This window comes from Rutidosis leptorrhynchoides, chromosome 3, assembly GCF_046630445.1.
Source record: "Rutidosis leptorrhynchoides isolate AG116_Rl617_1_P2 chromosome 3, CSIRO_AGI_Rlap_v1, whole genome shotgun sequence".
NCBI classification, from domain to species: Eukaryota; Viridiplantae; Streptophyta; class Magnoliopsida; order Asterales; family Asteraceae; genus Rutidosis; species Rutidosis leptorrhynchoides.
Window position 1 is genome coordinate 471174103 of NC_092335.1, and position 20224 is coordinate 471194326.

Consider the following 20224-nt stretch of genomic DNA (forward strand, 5'->3'; position numbering starts at 1 on the left):
TCGTCACGTTATTGTACTAATGGGTCATTGGGGTTCCAAGGGTTGAAATACCCATTTTGTTACTTATACCCCCTTTATTTAATGTTTGAAAAATGTATAGACTTGATTTGGTTTTTATTGGTAGTTTGGTGTGGTGATTGAAGTGTCAAAAGTATCTATAACTGCAGTAACTGTTTTTGCATAAACATCGCGTCACGACCCACGCATGTCGCGTCGCGACTTATAGTGTATCTTGACCATAGGGTCCCGGGCAACGCAAACAAGAAGGAGTTTAGTTACAAAAACTTCATGATGACTAAACCTCCTACATATGCGGGAGACCCCAATCCATTACAGAGTACCGGTTGGGTCTCGAATATCGAGGGGTGTTTTCGAACAAGTGAATACCCGCCCGATAAGAAGACGAGACTTACTACTAGTTTGTTGAGGGGAAACACGAAGACGTAGTTAGATGGTAAGATTGATATGGTCGGTGAAGAACAATTTGTGGGGTTATCGTGGGACGAATTCAAAAAGGAATTTTTTGAAGGTTTCCGAACGCAAGCCGATCTTACAAGGTTGCGTAATGAGTTGTGAAATATGATAAAAGGGTCTATGGACCTAAATACTCTTAAGACTACCGTCTTAGAAAAGGCCCGATTTTGCCCCGAATACATCGGGAATGATCGGTTGCTAATGGAGAATTTTCATGAAACTTTGAATGATGACCTACGTGGAAGATTAGCTTTGGGCAAGTAGACTCTTTTGCTAGGCTATTTGCGGTGGCTAAGGGTTTTGAGTTGCATGCTCCGAAGGCAGTTGATCATACTTCGGGCAAGAGAAAATTTGAAGCGCATAGTGCTCCAACAAGAAAGCTAAGAGTGCAAACGAGAGCACGGGTAACGTAAGGAAAGAAGGGTCGGATACTAGCGCTTCAAGATGCTTCAATCGTGGGGAAAGGGGTCACAAGTCTTAGGATTTTCCGAGTCCATCCTCTAGAGGTAGTGGCATTGTGTGTTTCAATTGCCGTAAAGAGGGGCATCGCAAGACGGAATGTCCCGAATTAGTGGTGGATGAGAGGAAGAGATTAGAAATGGCGGCGGACACCGCGAAAGGACGTTCATGTACTTTTAAATGTGGTGTTTGTATGTTGTTCATTTTGTTATAACATGCGGAGAGTTAAGTAAGCTAATAGCTAAATTTGGATTCTCCGCTGGAGATAAATTTAGCGAATGGTTGGCTTACGTTTGCGGTCGAGGTACATGTTGAATTATGGCATTGAGTTGCACTCGGTAGAGTGTGTGGTTAGAGAATCGTGTCATGATTCTAGATTGTGAGTCGCCTACTGCGTTGGCGAATTGCAATGTATCCGGGTCACTAAACTTACGGGAATGAGACCCGTAGGATGTTAGTCGTGATAGTGTTCTAGTGAGTGGAATATCTATGCGCGTATGTATATAATTTACTTGCTTGTGGTAGATGTGGTTTGGTGATCTTTCGTGCGTGAGGTTCACTAGAGTGTTATCCGTGTGTTCAGTTCACTTTAGTTAGTGTGTTCGATACCACCCATGGGGTTAGTGAAAATCGTGTGTTCGTATCACTAATGGTTGTTGGGAATAATCGATGGTTCATTCGCGAGGACCATTCCCGTGTGCTTATGGTTAACCATGAAGTGATTGTGTACGTATATAAGTTGTTTGCTTGTGGGTGAAGTGGGGAGTGACATACGGGTGTAAGGACTCACTCTTCGTTGGACACTTGATGCAACATGGTAAGTGCTATCCATAAGGATTCAATTTTCTTCGGCCACGTACATGTGTTGAAATGTGTTATATCTTTTGATCACTAGCACTATTGTATGTGGATAACCATATTGATGGTTGTAACGGAGTGCGGTAGAGTGTAAGCCATGGTGTTCCCAAGAATCTCCTTAATATTAGAGGAAGGGTTTGTTATGCGAAATTGTGAGGCCTAAGTGAATTGCGATTAGCGGGTGTCGCTAGGAAGATTGTAGGTGGTGAGCGGTAAGGTTCGTGGGGTATGTATGACTTTGAGCCACATACATAAGGGCATAATAACAGTTTTTACCTTCTAGTGATTCTTAGTTTATATTAATACTCAATAACTTCATCAAATGTTGGAACCTCAAATTGGGGACCACCTTAATAACTAGACATTGTATCTTAGTTTATATTGATTCCTCCCACCAACATCACCCTCTGCAGCTAACTTGACCAGGTACTCCCGTACTCGTAATGTACGAGCCCACCTTCATACCAAGGTGTAAATTTTCCACCTCTATCCTTGTACCAAGTAGTTAGTGTTCTTCCCCTCAAGTTGATAAACCCGTAACTAACCCGTTCTTTGAGTCATTGCGTAACAATCGTTTTTTTTAAGGCAAACTAACACACCCACCTAATATACACCACGAAATGCATGTCCTTAGTAGGTCTCGAACCCTACACCTCAAGGTTGTTAGGGTGACATCGATATCGTCAAGCACGGGCGGAGCCAATGTGGTGCAACCGGGGTCACACGCCCCCGGTGCTTAAAATCTGTTTATATGTTTTCATGTGTGAGTTTATTATAATTAAAACTGGATTCAGCGATAGTCACAGTTAATAATAACTTGAAACATTAATGGATGAAATGGTGGTTGCAGTTTAATGGGGGAGAAGAAAGAAGTAATGGTCCCACTTATGTTTAAGAATATGCCTTTTGTTTCAATTTTAATATCCAGTTTTAACCTTAAGCTTTATAAAATATCAATTTAACTCCCTTGAAAGATATGAAAATTCAGCTTATTATTAACATTAATATACAAATATATAAAACGTAAAAAATATGTTTATATACACAAATATGTATAAAACTGTTAAATACATATAAAATTTTAAAAATATAATATGAGAAAAATATAAAATATGAGTTTAAACTATTTTGTTATTTATTGATATTGATATTGATATAGTTTAAAATCTTTTACTATTGTTTGAAGGATCTTTTTTATTACTACGAACGAAAACTTTTTATATAAAAGTTACGCCCCCGGTAAAATAAAATTCTGGATCCGCCACTGTCGTCAAGCCATTGGCTCTTTGATTGCATAACAATCGTTACTTCCCTATCAACCTGAGATTCACGATTTCTCTGAGTTCCTACAGTAACCACCTAAATCTTAGCATGTCTTTTGTCATGTACTCAATAAAGTTATGTTTCAAAACCATGACCAAGTTGTTGAGATCCAACTTGTGCAAAAAGTTCATTCCTTTGTACACCAAAAGTCTTCATTTTCCCGTTTTCACATAAACACAATTTCCTATCACGATTCTAGTCATCATCACAGGACAACCTTTAATCACTTCGATTTTCCCATCTACTCCCATCTACATCTTCACATTATAACACTATTTTTCAAGAGTACCTAGTGATATCAACTTTCTATTTAGATACGAAATATACCTCAAATCATCTAGCACAAAACTCATTTCGATGTGTCTATAATCTCTTGTTTAAATTTCACTAAGATTCAATGGTTAACGAAATCAAAACAAAATTTCTTCCACCGCTGTGCAGATATCGATGAACCAAAAAGAGAGGATACTAAATGTTGGGATTGAATACCTTTGCGTCTCCTAACTTCAAGATAGCAACATAATCTTGATCTGATACCAATTGTTGGATGAAAACCAACAAACCTTATAGTTTAAGTCTAATCATATCTTCATATCATTATTTATAAAGTATAATTTCTGCTAGAAAAAAGCGGCAAGGCCATAAAGTAAGTGAAGTTGCAAGCCTAAGCCAAGAAGGTACGAACGAAGTGATGAGCCCTTTTAGAGATAGGGGGCGGCTTTCTTGTGGTAGCTAGTCATTGCGAACATCTCTCCTCTTCTCTTAGCGTACACAGTTTGCTTACGCCTTAGGCACATCTATCTTTCTTAGTTTCACGCTGGCCTAATGAATTGAATATGAATAAAAATCGGTCTTTTAGTAAGCATATATAAGCAGCTATTTAGTGTATAAGCAATTCTTCAGTGGTTGCAATTTCCTATCACGATTCTAGTCATCATCACCGGACAACCTTTAATCACTTCGATTTTCCCATCTGCATCTTCACACTATAACACTATTTTCAAGAGTACCTAGTGATATCAACTTTCTATTTAGATACGAAATATATCGCAAATCATCTAGCACAAATCTCGTTTCGATGTGTCTATAATCTCTTGTTTAAATTTCACTAAGATTCAATGGTTAACGAAATCAAAACAAAATTTCTTCCACCGCTGTGCAGATATCGATGAACCCAAAAGAGAGGATACTAACTGTTGGGATTGAATACCTTTATCTCGTCCTAACTTCAAGATACCAACATAATCTTGATCCAATACCAATTGTTGGATGAAAACCAACAAACCTAATACTTTAAGTTTAATCATATCTTCATATATTTATTTATAAAGTATAATTATATCCCTATATTCAACTAAGCTACACTTTTAGCCATTAAAAATTGTTATTGTTATTATATTTATATGCTAACAAAAATGAAAGTAGAGAATCCATAATTAAAGTTAGTAGGATAACGCATTTACTATAATCACCTTTAATCATGTATATATGTAAATTAATTAATTACCTTCCAGAGGTCGGGTGATAATGTGCCCAACAAATTCTCAAATATAGGAAGTTGTCTCTGCATCTCATATTCTTGCTCCTACATTAATTCGGTGAAAATAAGACGACGTTAGAGCCCATTGCAGCTAATTATAATTAAAAAAAGAAAACGTGCAGTATGGAAAAGATCTCTTAGACAACTACCTACCGGTGTTCATTGATTCGGTTTTCGAGTTTATTCAGTTCAATGTATTCGGTTTTGATATTTTTTTTCAGAGCAAAAGCGAAAATCGAATTCAGAATTGAAATCAAAATGATGCCGAACCGAAATCGAAAACTAAATTCGAATTTGGTTAAAACCGAAAAACAAAAAATCATAATTTAATCAAAATAACGATAAAAATCGATTATAATCTGAATTTAGTTTTAAAATCGGTTTATAATTTACATATATTAATATTAATAATGTAATATACTATAGTTGAATTCGGTATTAAATTTGGTTTTCGAGGGAACCGATATAAAAACAGTAAAATCAGAAACTGAACCAAAAATTTGAATTCAAATATGAAAACCGAACTGAAACCAAAATCAATTTCGGTTTGTTTTTTAAGTTTAAATTCGGTTCGGTTTTCGAATCAAATGATTCCAAACCAAATATTGAATACAATTAACTCCCAACCATGACACCATTTTCTCTCAGGACAGATGTTATATCAGTGTCACATGAGCACTTCATCACTAAAACAAACTAATGACACTCTTAACTATGACACACTTTCTAAAAAGATTAGGACATACTATATTAATTAGTTATACCCATGGCCGGTCCACAAGATTTTTATGCCCTGGGCAAGATAAGAAAAACATGTCGTATAAAGTTTTGTATGAAGTAAACTTACCATTTTTTATGAGTTTAAAATTGAATAAAATCACATGGTTCATGTTCACTTTACACTTATTGTTAGAGGGTGTTTGGCATAGCAATTAGAAACTGATTATTTAATTATTACGTTTTCAAATCTTAAATACTTAAATAATAGTGTTTGGCAAAATCAACATTAAAATCAATTAATTACGATTTTAGATGCTCAAAACGTGAAAATGAAAAAGCAAGTCACCCCTTACTGCAGCAAATCGTGATTTTCAGATTTTCTGATTATTTCCTTTTTCGCCTATTTATCTGATTTACCAAACACTTTTTTTTTTTTTTTTGAACGGAGAATTATATTAAAAACTCAAATGATACAAAATGTTCTCACAAGATGTAAACATAACGATACTGAGCTAGAATCATATGTTTATATCGAACACACAAATACAACACTAAATTATAGACTAAGAACTTGTGGATTACATAACCAATCGAGCCACTCAAGCTTTTTTTCTTTGCATCTATTCCCGATCCACTCGAAGCTTTATTGAGTTGAAGATCACGGAGGTAGAGAATGAAGTTGTTGTTGCATGTGTTCTCGTAATGTAAATTCTGGGTTGCTATGAAACCCGGATAGTACTATTGAGTAGGTACAAGTTAATTATTGTGGTGTTTGTTGCATTTTTCCCTGTCAGGAAATGTGATCGTGGAAATTGTCAAGTGGATTTTTCCACTTTACGGACGATTGTGAGGCGGAGAGTGTCGGTTCTGATTGTCTCGCATAGAGACACGCGGTTGTTGTTTGTTTGCAAGAGTGTGTACCCTAGTGATGTGAACCGTAGGTTGCATTGAAATGTCAAGGCCATCCTTAACGGACGGTCTAGGTAGGAAGGTTCACCCGGATTTGGTGACTATTTTGTGAGTCGTGTGGCGAATTGCGGAACTTTTGTGATGATAATTCGCCATTGACGGGATTTTAGTATACGAATAGCTTCTATGCTAGTACTAGGAATCCGTAGTGTATGGTTCAGAGGAGAAACCCTATGACGATTTCGTCTAACTCGCGGTGTATAGTTGTCGTCTTGGATTAATCCAGTGACAGATAGTCGTGAGCGGATCGATCGGTGGGAAAGGTGGTACTTCTAAAGTGTTTATTTGGGGTTGCCAAAATTTCTTCGTTGAAGAATAACCCGGGTATGGAGCTGGTGGTAGTTGGTTTTTGGTCTAGAGATTATTCAGGAATGATCGGTTGAGTAGTACGTTTATGAACCGATGGAGTACGGAGTTTTAAGGTAGCATGAATCTTTCTCGATTTGGATTAATGCAAGACATGGTTCATGACGTAGTGGAGTTAGTAGATTGCGTTGGGTGATATAGTTACAAATGTAGCTTGTTGCGAGTTGTAGCGAGAACTTGAAGGGATATGTGGTGTTTTTCGTATTTTCCTAAATGGAAATTCTGGACGTTGAGTGTATGAGATATCGCTTGTTGCGGTAGTACACGCTAGTGATTATTAGCGTGTGGTGATATCTTAGAATTCACGTAAGATGTTATGGATGTCGGGCTTGGTTGTGTTTCGTAGGATCGTGAGGTGTGACGACGATGATTGTCGGTGAATTGTTCTACTTCTAGGATGATTGTGAAGTGTATGGTACGAGTATGGATACTCGGTGTAGGAGCAAACGGTTGTGGTTGTTTTGTCTAGTGGGTTGACTACCCGATATCGCCGAAAATAACGGAATGATAAGGCCATTGGAAGAATATTATGAAATTTTCACGGTGTAATTCCTAGTGAGTGGTGCAAATTTTGGTCGAATGGAAGTGTGATGTACGGTTGTTGTAATATGGTGCGTTAGTGTACGAAGCGAAATTTCAGGTGCGTGATTACTACAGGAGTGACTCCGCGATTGGAAGCGAAAATGTTCGAGGGAGAAGTACTTAGCTTCTAGTGTAGGTGCGGATCACGAGGACGTGATCCAATTTAAGTGGGAGAGAGTTGTAACACCCCGTTTTTCAGTTACGTGTTATTTCGAACGACATTCGAAATACGAGGCATGTAAGCGTATATTTGGATCCCAAATAAAGTTGGAGTTGATGTTCTAAAACCTTACCATTGGATAGTAAATCTCATTACGTTTCCAACGATATTTGATTCGTCGAAAACGGAGTTACGGTTTGAAAGTTATGACCAAAACACGTTTCAGTTTCAGACTCAGTTCATTGGGACGCCGTCCAACCTTTTTGGACGCTGTCCAAAAGGCCTGACGGGCCAGCAGCTGTATTTTACTCAAATTAAAAGGGGTACTTTGGTCTTTTCACTTGTGGACGGATTTGTGGCTTTAATATCAGTTTTAGATCCTATTTTAGATCATTTTGACATCCACACATCTCTCTCATCTTATCTTAGAGAGAGAGGGAGATTCTAGAGAGAGATTTGGAGTTTTGATGAAGAAGAAGCTTGAATCGATCAAAGGTGCGAGTGATAAAGTTGCTCCTTTCGTTCTCGGCTACGCTTTGATTGTTATGGTATATTCTAAATCCGAATTTCATTGTTTAAGATTCGTGTTTGAGTTAGGGTTTGTGTTAGTTAGAGTTATAAACCCATTTATTGTGAACTTTGGGGGTTTTGGGTAAGATTCTTGTAAGTAAACCCAAATTGGTGACTTAGAGTTTTGATTGATGAAATTGTAAGTTTGGGTCTTGCATGTGTTGGTTAAATCTTAGAACACTTGTGTACTAGTGGTTTTGGTGTTGTGTTGACTTGATTTTTGGGTGTAAACCCTAATTTGGGTCCAAATGGGTTTTGTGTTGAAATGGTCAAGTGTTATTAATTTTAGTGTCAAATGATGATTTTGAGATACAATTACTAGTTGTTAGTGGTTGTAGGTACTTTAGGTATAATTTGACAAGTTAAGTGAGTTAAACCTAATTTTGGATTAATGGGATGATAAGCACTTTTGTTAAGTGTTAAAAGGCGTTGAAACGATTACTACCTACGTAGTAATTTAGTGTTAAGACCTTGGTGGGTTTAAATGGCGTCAAGTATAATTTAGGTTAAATTGTACTTGTTTGAATGGGTCGAAATTACCACCCGTAGTGGTAATTGGTGAAGTCCACTTTAGGTGTCTAAATGGGCGGTTTGTGGAGGTAGGTATAAACCCTTGGTTAAGGGCATTATCGTCGAATTCTCTTGTAGAGAATGTATGTTGATTGTGTGTATATCTATATGCGTATAATAGGTAAAAGCTTGCTCAGTTGAGTTTGGAGGCGATTTACATATATAACTTGTGCGGGCGTTTCGAGGTGAGTGGAATACTTATATGTGTATGTATATAATGTATCTATTTGTAGGGCGGGGGAGGGGCCGGGTGTGTGTTGTCTATACCACCCAATAGTTAGTGATATATTTCGTTGTACACTAACGATTGCTATGAATGGATATTTCATTGTCCAAACCGCCAAGAGTTAGTGATATATTTCGTTATACACTAACGATTGCTATGAATGGATATTTCGTTGTCCAAACCGCCAAGAGTTAGTGATATATTTCGTTGTACACTAACAATTGCCTTGAATGGATATTTCCTTGTCCAAACCGCCAAGAGTTAGTGATATATTTCGTTGTACACTAACGATTGCTTTGAACGGATATTTCGTTGTCCGTACCACCCAGGGGTTAGTGATATATTTCGTTGTACACTAACGGTTGTTATGAACACCGGTGGGAAATTCGAAGTACCATTCCCTTGTACTATTGGTTAACCATGGTTAAGTGTTGTAGCGTAGCATATTATATTATTCGAGTTATATATGCTATTGTTGTGCTAGCGTGTGGTCTTGAAGAATTTAGCGTTATACTTGCTATGGTATGCTTATAACTTGCTAGCGTGTATGAGGTATTTGTGTAAGTGTTTGCAAGTAGGTATATTATATATGTATATGTATAATTATTGCATTCACTAAGCCTAGGCTTACCCCTCTCGTTGTTTACCTTTTTACAGGTATTGTGTTATTGATGCTAGCTAGTTGTTAGACTAGACGTGCTGGAGCGCTTGGGCTTGATGGGATAGCTTTCGGATAATTGAACGCGGATGGGGGATTTGGTAGTCCCCGGGATTATGCTCATGGTATCGGGTTGAGTTGTAGAGTCCTAATCCGTCAATATATATATATATATATATGGGTCGAAATGGTCACTTGTTCGTAATTTGGGTCGATGTGGGCCCGGTGTTGTAAAACTCGATTTTATTGTGGAAATCTCTTAATTATAATTATACTAATGTGTTGTGAAAACCGTTTCGTTTGAAAGTGTTCGGAAGCGGGTTTTCCGCCCGCGTGAATTTGAAAAGCTGGGCAGAAACTTTTAGTTCATTTGGACGCCGTCCAAGAGGCTTGGACGCCGTCCTGGTCTTCACTGCTGGACGCCGTCCAGATAACTGGACGCCGTCCAGATTGTCTGTTAAAAAAAAAAAAATTAAGTCGTGTTTTTGGTAAAACGAAGTTGGGTCGTTACATAACATTATCTATTCTTATTTTTTATTAAATTAAATAATATAAAATTATCCATTATATATACTTAACATGAGATTTAGAATCATATAAAAAAATAAAAATTAATTAATTATTGATATCTGCAACGAACTTCATCCTAATATATACTTTTGATATAGTTATATACTCCATCCGTCTCATTTCAATAGTTCAAGTTTGACTTTTCAAGTCTTTTTTAACAACTTTGACTTATAATATATTTGTTTGTATTATATATTATTTTATGAAATTTATATGAATGCATTGAACTTTAAACGTGTTTTCATTTATATATACATTTTATTAAATAATATACAACACAAACAAAAATCTTTTAAGTCAAAGTTAGTAAAGAAAGACTCGTGGACTATTGGAATAAGACATGAGGAGCATTCAATAGTTGAGAAAATGTATATTTACAATTCCGTCTAACGGACGGGTTCAAAAAACTAGTATTATATATACTCCATAACTTAGAAGAATCTGACAATCAAATTTATTATTATTATTATTATTATTATTATTATTATTATTATTATTATTATTATTATTATTATTATTATTATTATTGTGAAAGAAAAAAATAAACCTTTTAACGGGTACACAGCTCCAATGGATAAACAAAAAATTATTGTAAACGCGTCTTCAATATAAGGAATTGTGTTCTGCGGGTGTTTTTCATATATACACTTAACATCAAATTATAATTGAGTTTTATAATATACGCATGTTAATTAATATTTAAGTTTCGCAAAATTGCGGACTATAAACTAGTTTTCATATTACATTAAACTGAAAAGTGAACAGTGAAAAGTTGTGCAAGTGAGTGGTTGGAAAATAGCGTGAAATTGTGCAACTGGTGGAAAACACAATAGGTATACACTTTCAATATAATACATAATACGGAGTACATACTCCGTAATACAGTAATACAGTAATTCACAACCATTAATTCAGTTGATAGATATGGATAAAACTTGATATTCCACTTTAACTAATAAAAAAATGTTATGTCAGCAATAACTTTTCCAATAACCTTTCCCAATAACATTCCTCATTAACTATTTTTCTACTCTACTTACTCTACTTACTATTGACTTTGTCAACCTTGCCTACTAACAATGATACGGAGACATTTAAAATAAATAAATTGAACCAAAGGAATCTTGACAAATAATTTGAACAAATTATATTGAGCCAAAGGAACTGTTAAAGTCTAACGTATTGTATTATTATTATTATTATTATTATTATTATTATTATTATTATTATTATTATTATTATTATTATTATTATTATTTATATTTATATTTATATTTATTATATTACATAATTCGAAAGCGTGTTATTAAAAAAATAATAATAACATAAACGAAAGGATCATCTTACTTGTAAATCAATTGCTTTCTTTAGATCAGAAAGTTCATAGGCGTCTGGGCGTAATGATGGATCCTCTTGTATGCAAGAATACGCTGCTTCTGAAAACAATTTTAATGATTCCGGAGTCATTTGATTCCATATATCAGGATGGATTATATCCTTCAGTGTTTCGTTTTCATAATGAAATCTTGCGAGTGGAGCTAGCAACGTATTGTCTTCGACTGCTTTCCTCCCACACAACAATTCGAATAAAACGACGCCAAACGAGTAGATATCTGACTTGTGAGTCACACCTCCATACTTTTCAATGGCCGGGTCTAAATACCCTCGTGTGCCAATCGCTTCCGCATGGACAACTTGATTCCTTTGTTGTTTTGAATGTATGATGGAATACTCGAATCCAGATAACCTAGGCCAATAGAGTTCATCTAATAAAATTGTGGAGCTGTTGATGTTACGGTGTATGATATAATCATAACTTTCCAACACACTGTGAATAGAGGATATTCCCCGGCAAACGTCATAAGCAATAGCCAATCTTCGGTCCACGTCGAGGGTCAACGGGTCGGTTATATACCGTGAGAGACTTCCCTTGGAATAATGGCGGTTTATGACGATTTTCTCACCTTTTTCGTCACAATACCCAATCATATCAACAGTAAAATAATTCGAATGGTAAATAGAATGCATAGAAAGCGTAGAAACCTCCTTCCAAAACTCGACGTCTCCATGCCTATTCTTACGATCTAACCTCCGAGCAGCAATTTTGATCTTCTTTCCTTTGTGCTCAAGTTTTCCTCTGTAAACTTTTCCAAACTCACCTTTCCCGATGATATTCTTATCAGAAAAGTTGTTGGTTGCATCTATTATCTTTTCAAGTGGGATTTGTAAGCGTGTGATTGCAGATGCCATATTTCTGGTAATAAAGTGAAAATTACGAAGCACAAAAACAAATGATTACAAATATTTTAGGATGAAAGTAAGATATACGATTTGAATTATTAGAGTCACAAAAGTACCAACGCTTTTTCAATAAAGATAAGGTTTATTAAACATTTAGATAGAACAGAGCAAATAGAAAATCAAAAGACCCAGTATCATCACATTTAGTATTAAAAAATAAATAAAATTGATGATATACATAATGCATCGGTCCGAACAATTGAGCATGGCTCGTGAGCGCCCAGCCCGTATTTTTATTCCCCAAAACCCTAATTCCCTCTTATAAATAGAGGGTTCACCCTACAATTGGGGAATCATCTTCCATTCGAGAGAACTACTCTCGGATATGAGTTTTTACCTACACGAAATAGTAGGGTTTTTCCCATGGCCCATAAATCGGCCGACGAACTAGCTTTTAACCACCCTTTTGAGAACTTGATCTCCGCTAGGGTTATTCACGGTAACCCGACCGAAGAGCTAAAACCGTTGATCCCAAAACCTTCTCTATCGCAATCGAGTGGATATTCATTCTATGTGAATATTTGCTCGATCAACTGGTGCTTTCATTGAGAGATGCAGCGATAAGTCTCGCGTTCGCAAATTAACGAGTCAGATCTGGCTCGTGTATGTAAGTTTTCGTTTATCTTCGTTATTATCGCAGATTATGCGTTATTACCCCTTTATCTAAAAGGCAAAATGGTATGAATAGTCATTGTTACTACTCTTAAAACTCTTATTACAACATTTTAGTTCATTTGAAATGTGCAACTACCACACTTCCTTTAATGCATTGTCGCATTGTTGGTGCTACTTTGATTATAGTAAGTATAACTTCCTAATCCACATGGAAAAAACTTCCTTTGCCACAAATTTTTTACATTTAATCTAACTCAACAAAAAAAAAATCTAGACATTAAACACTAGAAATCATTAAACAAAAAACAGACAAGTACAGTTGCAAAAGAAAAATGAAAAGAGAAATAGGAGTAATAAGATGATACGAAATGAAAAATATACAGAATACAAAGATGTGTAGATGTCAATGAAATCCTAAAATAAATAGGCCAATTACCTTTTCATCGGATGACGGGGGATCAAGGTGGCCAGCTATAGAGCACAGTGTCCAGCGATGGAGCAAAGTGGCCTGTGGCGGCCGCGCCAAAAATGGGAGGAAGGAGAGTTATTTTAGGGGAGAGTGATCTAAAACAATTTTGAGAGGAGAGAGATCGAAATAATTATGAGTGATTGAAAATATAGGTTTTTGGAAGAATGAGGGTTTTAAGATTAGAGGATTGTGGGGGAGAGAATGAAGAGAAATGGGGATATGAAATGAGAAGAAAAATAGAGAAAAGAATGCAGATAAGTTGCAGCTCAAAACTCACCCACTATTGTTACATAATACTCCGTACTCCGTAATACATTGCTTTCTCTTTTTATTCTCCCTGTAGGAAATGTATATACTCCTATTAATTCAAAAAGGACATTTTTTTTACGGCGAAAATATTAATATATATATATATATATATATATATATATATATATATATATATATATATATATATATATATATATATATATATATATATATATATAATGGTAGGATCAAGAGAGAAGTAACCAATCGGGGGGAAGCGAGGGGATGCAATTTTTTTTTTTCGTTTTTTGAAAAAACTTTGTTCACGAACATTATATATTGGATGAAAATATGAACATTTAATTAAGACACTTTGTGATAAATGTTTTTATTTTGGCGGGAAAACGCTCGAAGAAGTAATATATAACAATTATCGTGTTTTTTGAGCGTATGTTGAGGTTTTAGATATTAGGGTTTAGATATTAGGGTTTATAGGGTTTAGATATTAGGGTTTAGAAATTTAGGGTTTAGGGTTTAGATTTAGGATTTAGATTGAGTTTATAACAAGAACGGTTTAGAGTTTAGGGTTTAGGGCTTAGGGTTTGGTGTTTTGGGTTTATGGAATAAACCCAAAACACCAAACCCTAAACACTAAACTCTAAATCGGGCTTAATTTTACTTCACAAAACATGGAAAAAAAACGTTAACATTCTTCACGAACAATATTATCTTGATTGTTATTTTTGTCGATCGTTTTTCCGCCAAAATAATAACATTCATCACGAAGTGTCTTTTCTAAATGTTCATATTTTCATCCAATCTATAATGTTCGTGAACAAAGTTTTTTCAAAAAACGAAAAAAAAAAATTGCTTCCCCCCGATTGGTTACTTCCCCATTGATCCTGCCCCTATATATATATATATATATATATATATATATATATATATATATATATATATATATATATATATATATATATATATATATATATATATATATATATATATATATATATATATAAAGATCGTAAAGATCCGGTGGTACATACAAATGATAATGATTGAAATTGTAAGGGCTCGCTCTGATCATTCTACAAACATTGGACGAAATTCATTGATTGAAAGAGAGCGAGCACATTGAAAAAGTAATGACTCTACAAACGTATAACCACCAAACCTAAATCTAAACACTACATTGTCAAACCCCGTCCTAATCCATCCGGACGAAGTCCATATCGATTACAAACGATTCACAACAGTTGATTACATCGCGAGGTAATTGACCTCTATATGATACATTTTACAAACATTGCATTCGTTTTTTTAAAAGACAAACTTTCGTTACATCGACAGTTGACAGGCATGTATAGCATTTCATAATATATCCAAATATAATTGACTTAATAATAATCTTGATGAACTCAAAGACTCGAATGCAACGTCTTTTGAAATATGTCATGATTGACTCCAAGTAATATCTCTAATATGAGCAAATGCACAGCGGAAGATTTCTTTCGTACCTGAGAATAAACATGCTTTAAAGTGTCAACCAAAAGGTTGGTGAGTTCATTAGTTTAACATAAATAATCATTTCATATTTTTAATAGACCACAAGATTTCATATTTCCATTTCTCATAAACATACGTCCCATGCATAGAGACAAAAATATCATTCATATGGATTGAACACCTGGTAACCGACATTCACAATATGTATTTAAGAATATCCCCATCATTCCGGGATCCTCCATCGGACATGATATAAATTTCGAAGTACTAAAGCATCCGGTACTTTGGATGGGGCTTGTTGGGCCCGATAGATCTATCTTTAGAGTTCGCGTCAATTAGGGTTTCTGTTCCCTAATTCTTAGATTACCAGACTATATAGGGTGATATTCGATGTGATAATTCAACCATAGAATGTAGTTTCGATTACTTGTGTCTATTTCGTATAATATTTATAAAAGCATCGCATGTATTCTCAGTCCCAAAAATAAATATAAAAAGGGAGTAATGAAAACTCACCTAATGTATTTTGTAGTAAAAATACATATGACTATATTGAACAATGCAGGGTTGGCCTCGGATTCACGAACCTATATCATTCGTATATATATATTAAAACATATAATGGTAATCGATCAACTTATATATATTATTATTGATAAGCGTACTTGTGATATTATGTGTTATATAGATAAATTAAATTTTATGTATATTTAATATAACTAATATTCATTATATCATATTAATGATACTATTTCCTATTAAGGTTAATATATATGATAAAATATCTTTTTATATATATTTGTTGATATTATTCATATATAGCTTAGTTACTATAACAAAATTGAGTGATACGTAATATTAATACTATCGTAAGGTATTTTTATATAAAAATATATATCTATTTGTAATGTTACTAAAATGGTAAGAAGGATAATATTAATGATAGTAATAGTACTAATACTAATAGTGTTAATTTTAGTAATGATAAATATAATAATTTTGATAATTTTTAGTTTCCATGATACTTTACTTTTAGAAAAGAAAAGAAAAAAAAATTGATAATAATAACAATCTTGTTAACAATAATAATTTTTATAATAACCTTGTATTAGATTTCTAAACTTATAACTAGAGTTTCTATAACATAACTCCACATTCATATACATATTTGTACAGGTATCCATATAATTTATAACTAGTTTTCGAATTTTTACCATAACCATTTTTATCACTAACTTCATAGTTGTTTATAATGTTTTCGTAATCATAATATTTAATAATAATAATAATAATAATAATAATAATAATAATAATAATAATAATAATAATAATAATAATAATAATAATAATAATAATAATAATAATAATAATAATAATAATAATAATGATGAAAAGTAGACTACCTTTAATAGAATTCGGTCTAAAAAAATATTGCCACTCCAGGGACTCGAACCCCCGACCTCTCGCATACCCAAATCACTCCCTAACCATTCGGCTGCTGCCGATTTTCTGATTATTATTACAACCCACAAATATTTAACTCGTTCTTTTGTTCCCTTTATCTTCTTCTTCTTCCCAAAACAATAATTTGTCAAATATCAAAACTCAAGTAATTATAACGAATAAGGATTTGAATTCTTCACTAGACTTAATATAAATGCATTTATGATACTTAGTAATAAAAAAAAAAAAAAAAAACGCAGCTACTGCTGCTGCCTTACGGTCTCTTTAGAAAAAAAAAATGATTTTTGAGTTTGGTAAAGTTTTGGCCAAAATTTATAACACAACTTTTATTTCAAATCACTTCTAAAATCTATTGGAATCGTTAATTTGACTGGAAACATAACATACAACACGAATTTGATTGAAGAACATAGTTTGACTTTTTAAACCCGAATCTTTGACTCAGAAATGTGAACTCGATAGAACGAATTAGAACCTGAGTTTTTGAAGAAAGTATGAGCAAACGATTCCTAACAAAACTGCATTAACACTTTTTGAATTTTAACTTGAAATCGTGATATGAGTAAAAAGTGTATGAGCAGAGGTTGCAAAAGCTTTTTCTTTATATTTTCTGTGAAATTTCCCAATTAAGACATATATCAGTAGTGTATAATTGATAGATGATGGAATATTGAATGGCTTTTATCCTCCAAATGATAGATTGGTACATAGCTGGATAACCCGACATTTTATTCACTCCAAGGAGAACACAACAAAAAAAAAAATAAAGCAAACGAGGAAAAGTCTTGCACATTTTTGTATATATCTGATTATATATATATATATATATATATAATATTTAATTTAATATAATTAATAATAAATATCTATTTTAATAATATTATAAAAATAATCATAATAATAATAATATTAATAATGATATATCAGTTTATATATATAAATTTATTCATACAAAGTTTCACTATATATATATATAAATTTTGTATTAGAAATAGTAATAATATTAATGATACAAAGATTAACATAATAATAATGGAAGTACTAATAGTAATAATAAAATAACAATCATATTTTAATGTGTGATTATATTTAACCTATTAATAGTATATTTATAACTGTACCACTTATAACATATGTTGAATATTATTTATTCGTTTTACTATAATACATTTATAATATAATATGTGTTTGTATTTTAAATATAACTGTCTTATATATATAAATGTTATACGTATATATTTACTTGATGTGTTATATTATCTTATTAAAACAAATTGTGACATATAATATCTATAACTTTTATCTATATAATTCAATATACATATGGTAATAATTATTATAGAAATTATTTATATCTATACATAGATCAACTTATTTGTATAATATTTCTCATATTTGATTTTTAATGAGTTAATATCATTTTATAATTTCTAATACTTACATTTATAATTATGTATGTATATATATATATATATATATATATATATATATATATATATATATATATATATATATATATATATATATATATATATATACTTAGTTGTTTATAAACAGTTGTTCGTGAATCGTCGGGAGTGGTCCAAGGTCAATTAAATATAGGAACCTAGTTTCAAAGTTTTCGAGACTCAACATTACAGACTTTGCTTATCGGGTCGAAAACATTTAAAGATTAAGTTTAAATTTGGTCGGAAATTCTCGGGTCATCACATACATAACACCGGGCACGTATCTAACGCCATAATATCCACTACTTAAAAGCCGCACACTAAAATGAATGCGGGGCACTCCAGCGGCACCTAACCCGAGACCTACAAATCAAAGTAACCTCTCGCACCCGAAAAACCACATAACACTCCTAATCAGAGAACCAAGAGCGAAAAAAGGATCCTGAGAGAACTACTTCAAAAAACATCAATTTACTATGGTCAACAAATTCAACACACGTCGGCAACGACATCGAGTCCACCCGAATAAACTCGACTACGGGAGAGGCATGAACACTACAGTGGAACGACAATCGAACAATACAAAAAACGACGTCAAACCAATAGAGACCCGGCTATCATCGCCGAATTTTCAGAGAACATTAACAAACCCGTCGATTCCGGCAATCATAGGTCGCCGGTAACCTCCAACGACCGCCTACAGCATGAAAAGTAACAAGAGTTACCTTCTTGCCGCCGGTAGTTATTAGAAGACGCCAAACAACCGTCAGGCAACATACACAACCGCCTACCACTGTAAACCGCCACTAGTAGCCGCCGAGGAACGGCTGTGATTATGACGGCACCAGGGCCATCAAGATCCACACCCCCACCTCAACAACCGCTGAAGGCGTCTGAACAGTACCGAGGCAGTTGCTATGTCACCGGAGATCACTGGAATCAATCGGATTTCAACACAAACACACACCAATCGCTGCCCTGCTAGCCAAAAAGGACCTATCTAGTAGGACCTGTATGCCATTAATATACGTACCAGAGAATGAGAGTTCATTGACTAAAGACTTTTTCTTTTCTTTTTTTCGAAGAAACAAATATTATACTAAATACCAAAGAAGATCTCTTCAAAGGAGTACATTAGTACAATCACATACAAATTGAAAGAAAAATAACTTAAAAATAAATGAACTAGCTATCAATTTGAAAAAGGAGGATAGAATAAACAGCAACATCAAGCTATCAACTTGACTAAAGACTTTTCATTTAAAATTTGATTGCCATTAATATACCAGAGAATGACAGTTCATTGACTAAAGACTTCTCATTTAAAATTTGATTGTTGACGCAAAATATTGTGGTTATGAATAGTACTAGGAATCGCAATAGAACGAATATAGCGGGTGATGTCTTATACATATTCACATTAATATCCATTTAATTTTTATTCATTTATATTCATATCTATATCCATTTAATTTATATTCCATCCGTCCATATCCATATCCGTTGGATTAAGCGGATTAATTGATATCCGTTAAATATTAAACTAAATGTTAATCTAACAACGATTTTCACAATTAAATATAAAATATAGATGATAACAAATGTAAATGCATAATGTTTATATTTTTAGTTTATTACATACGTTTTAACTGTAATTTGTCTCGGATCGTGACTTTAATCGAACAAAATACGTTGTCATAGGTAGACATATGTTAAAACTAATTTAAATGTGTAACGTTTAATATTGTTAGTAACAATTTATTAATTGTAACTTTCATAACTCTTATTTTTGTTAATAGTCTAAAATTTCGTATGTTATATGCATATGTGTATTGATATGTATATGCATATGAATGTATTTTAGTACGTATATATGTATGTATAGATGTATTTCGGGTGCTAACGGATATATCCATGAATAATAAATTTTTCATCCATATCTTCGATCCACGAAATATGTAGATCATCCATATCCATATTCATTAATCGTCCATTTACATCATCCATATCCACTATAAATGAATCGGAGCGGGTGGATATCCATGGATGAAACATCCATTGCCATCCCTATATAGTACTAGTAGATAAACTACAACATACTAACAAAATATTTTTTTTATGCTT

General features: G+C 33.6%; 1 protein-coding gene across 1 annotated transcript in view; it reads right to left on the bottom strand.

Annotated features, from left to right (window-relative positions):
• LOC139898111 (uncharacterized) overlaps window positions 1-13697 on the bottom strand; it is a 66088-nt gene extending 52391 nt beyond the window's left edge. Inside the window, exons 1-3 of the mRNA XM_071880819.1 lie at window positions 13398-13697; window positions 11393-12299; window positions 4622-4699 (exon numbers count right to left, since the gene is read on the bottom strand). Coding sequence (XP_071736920.1) covers window positions 4622-4699; window positions 11393-12299; window positions 13398-13405 — 993 coding nt within the window. The 5' untranslated portion in view covers window positions 13406-13697. The remainder of the gene's footprint in view (window positions 1-4621; window positions 4700-11392; window positions 12300-13397) is intronic.
• Between the last annotated feature and the right edge of the window lie 6527 nt (window positions 13698-20224).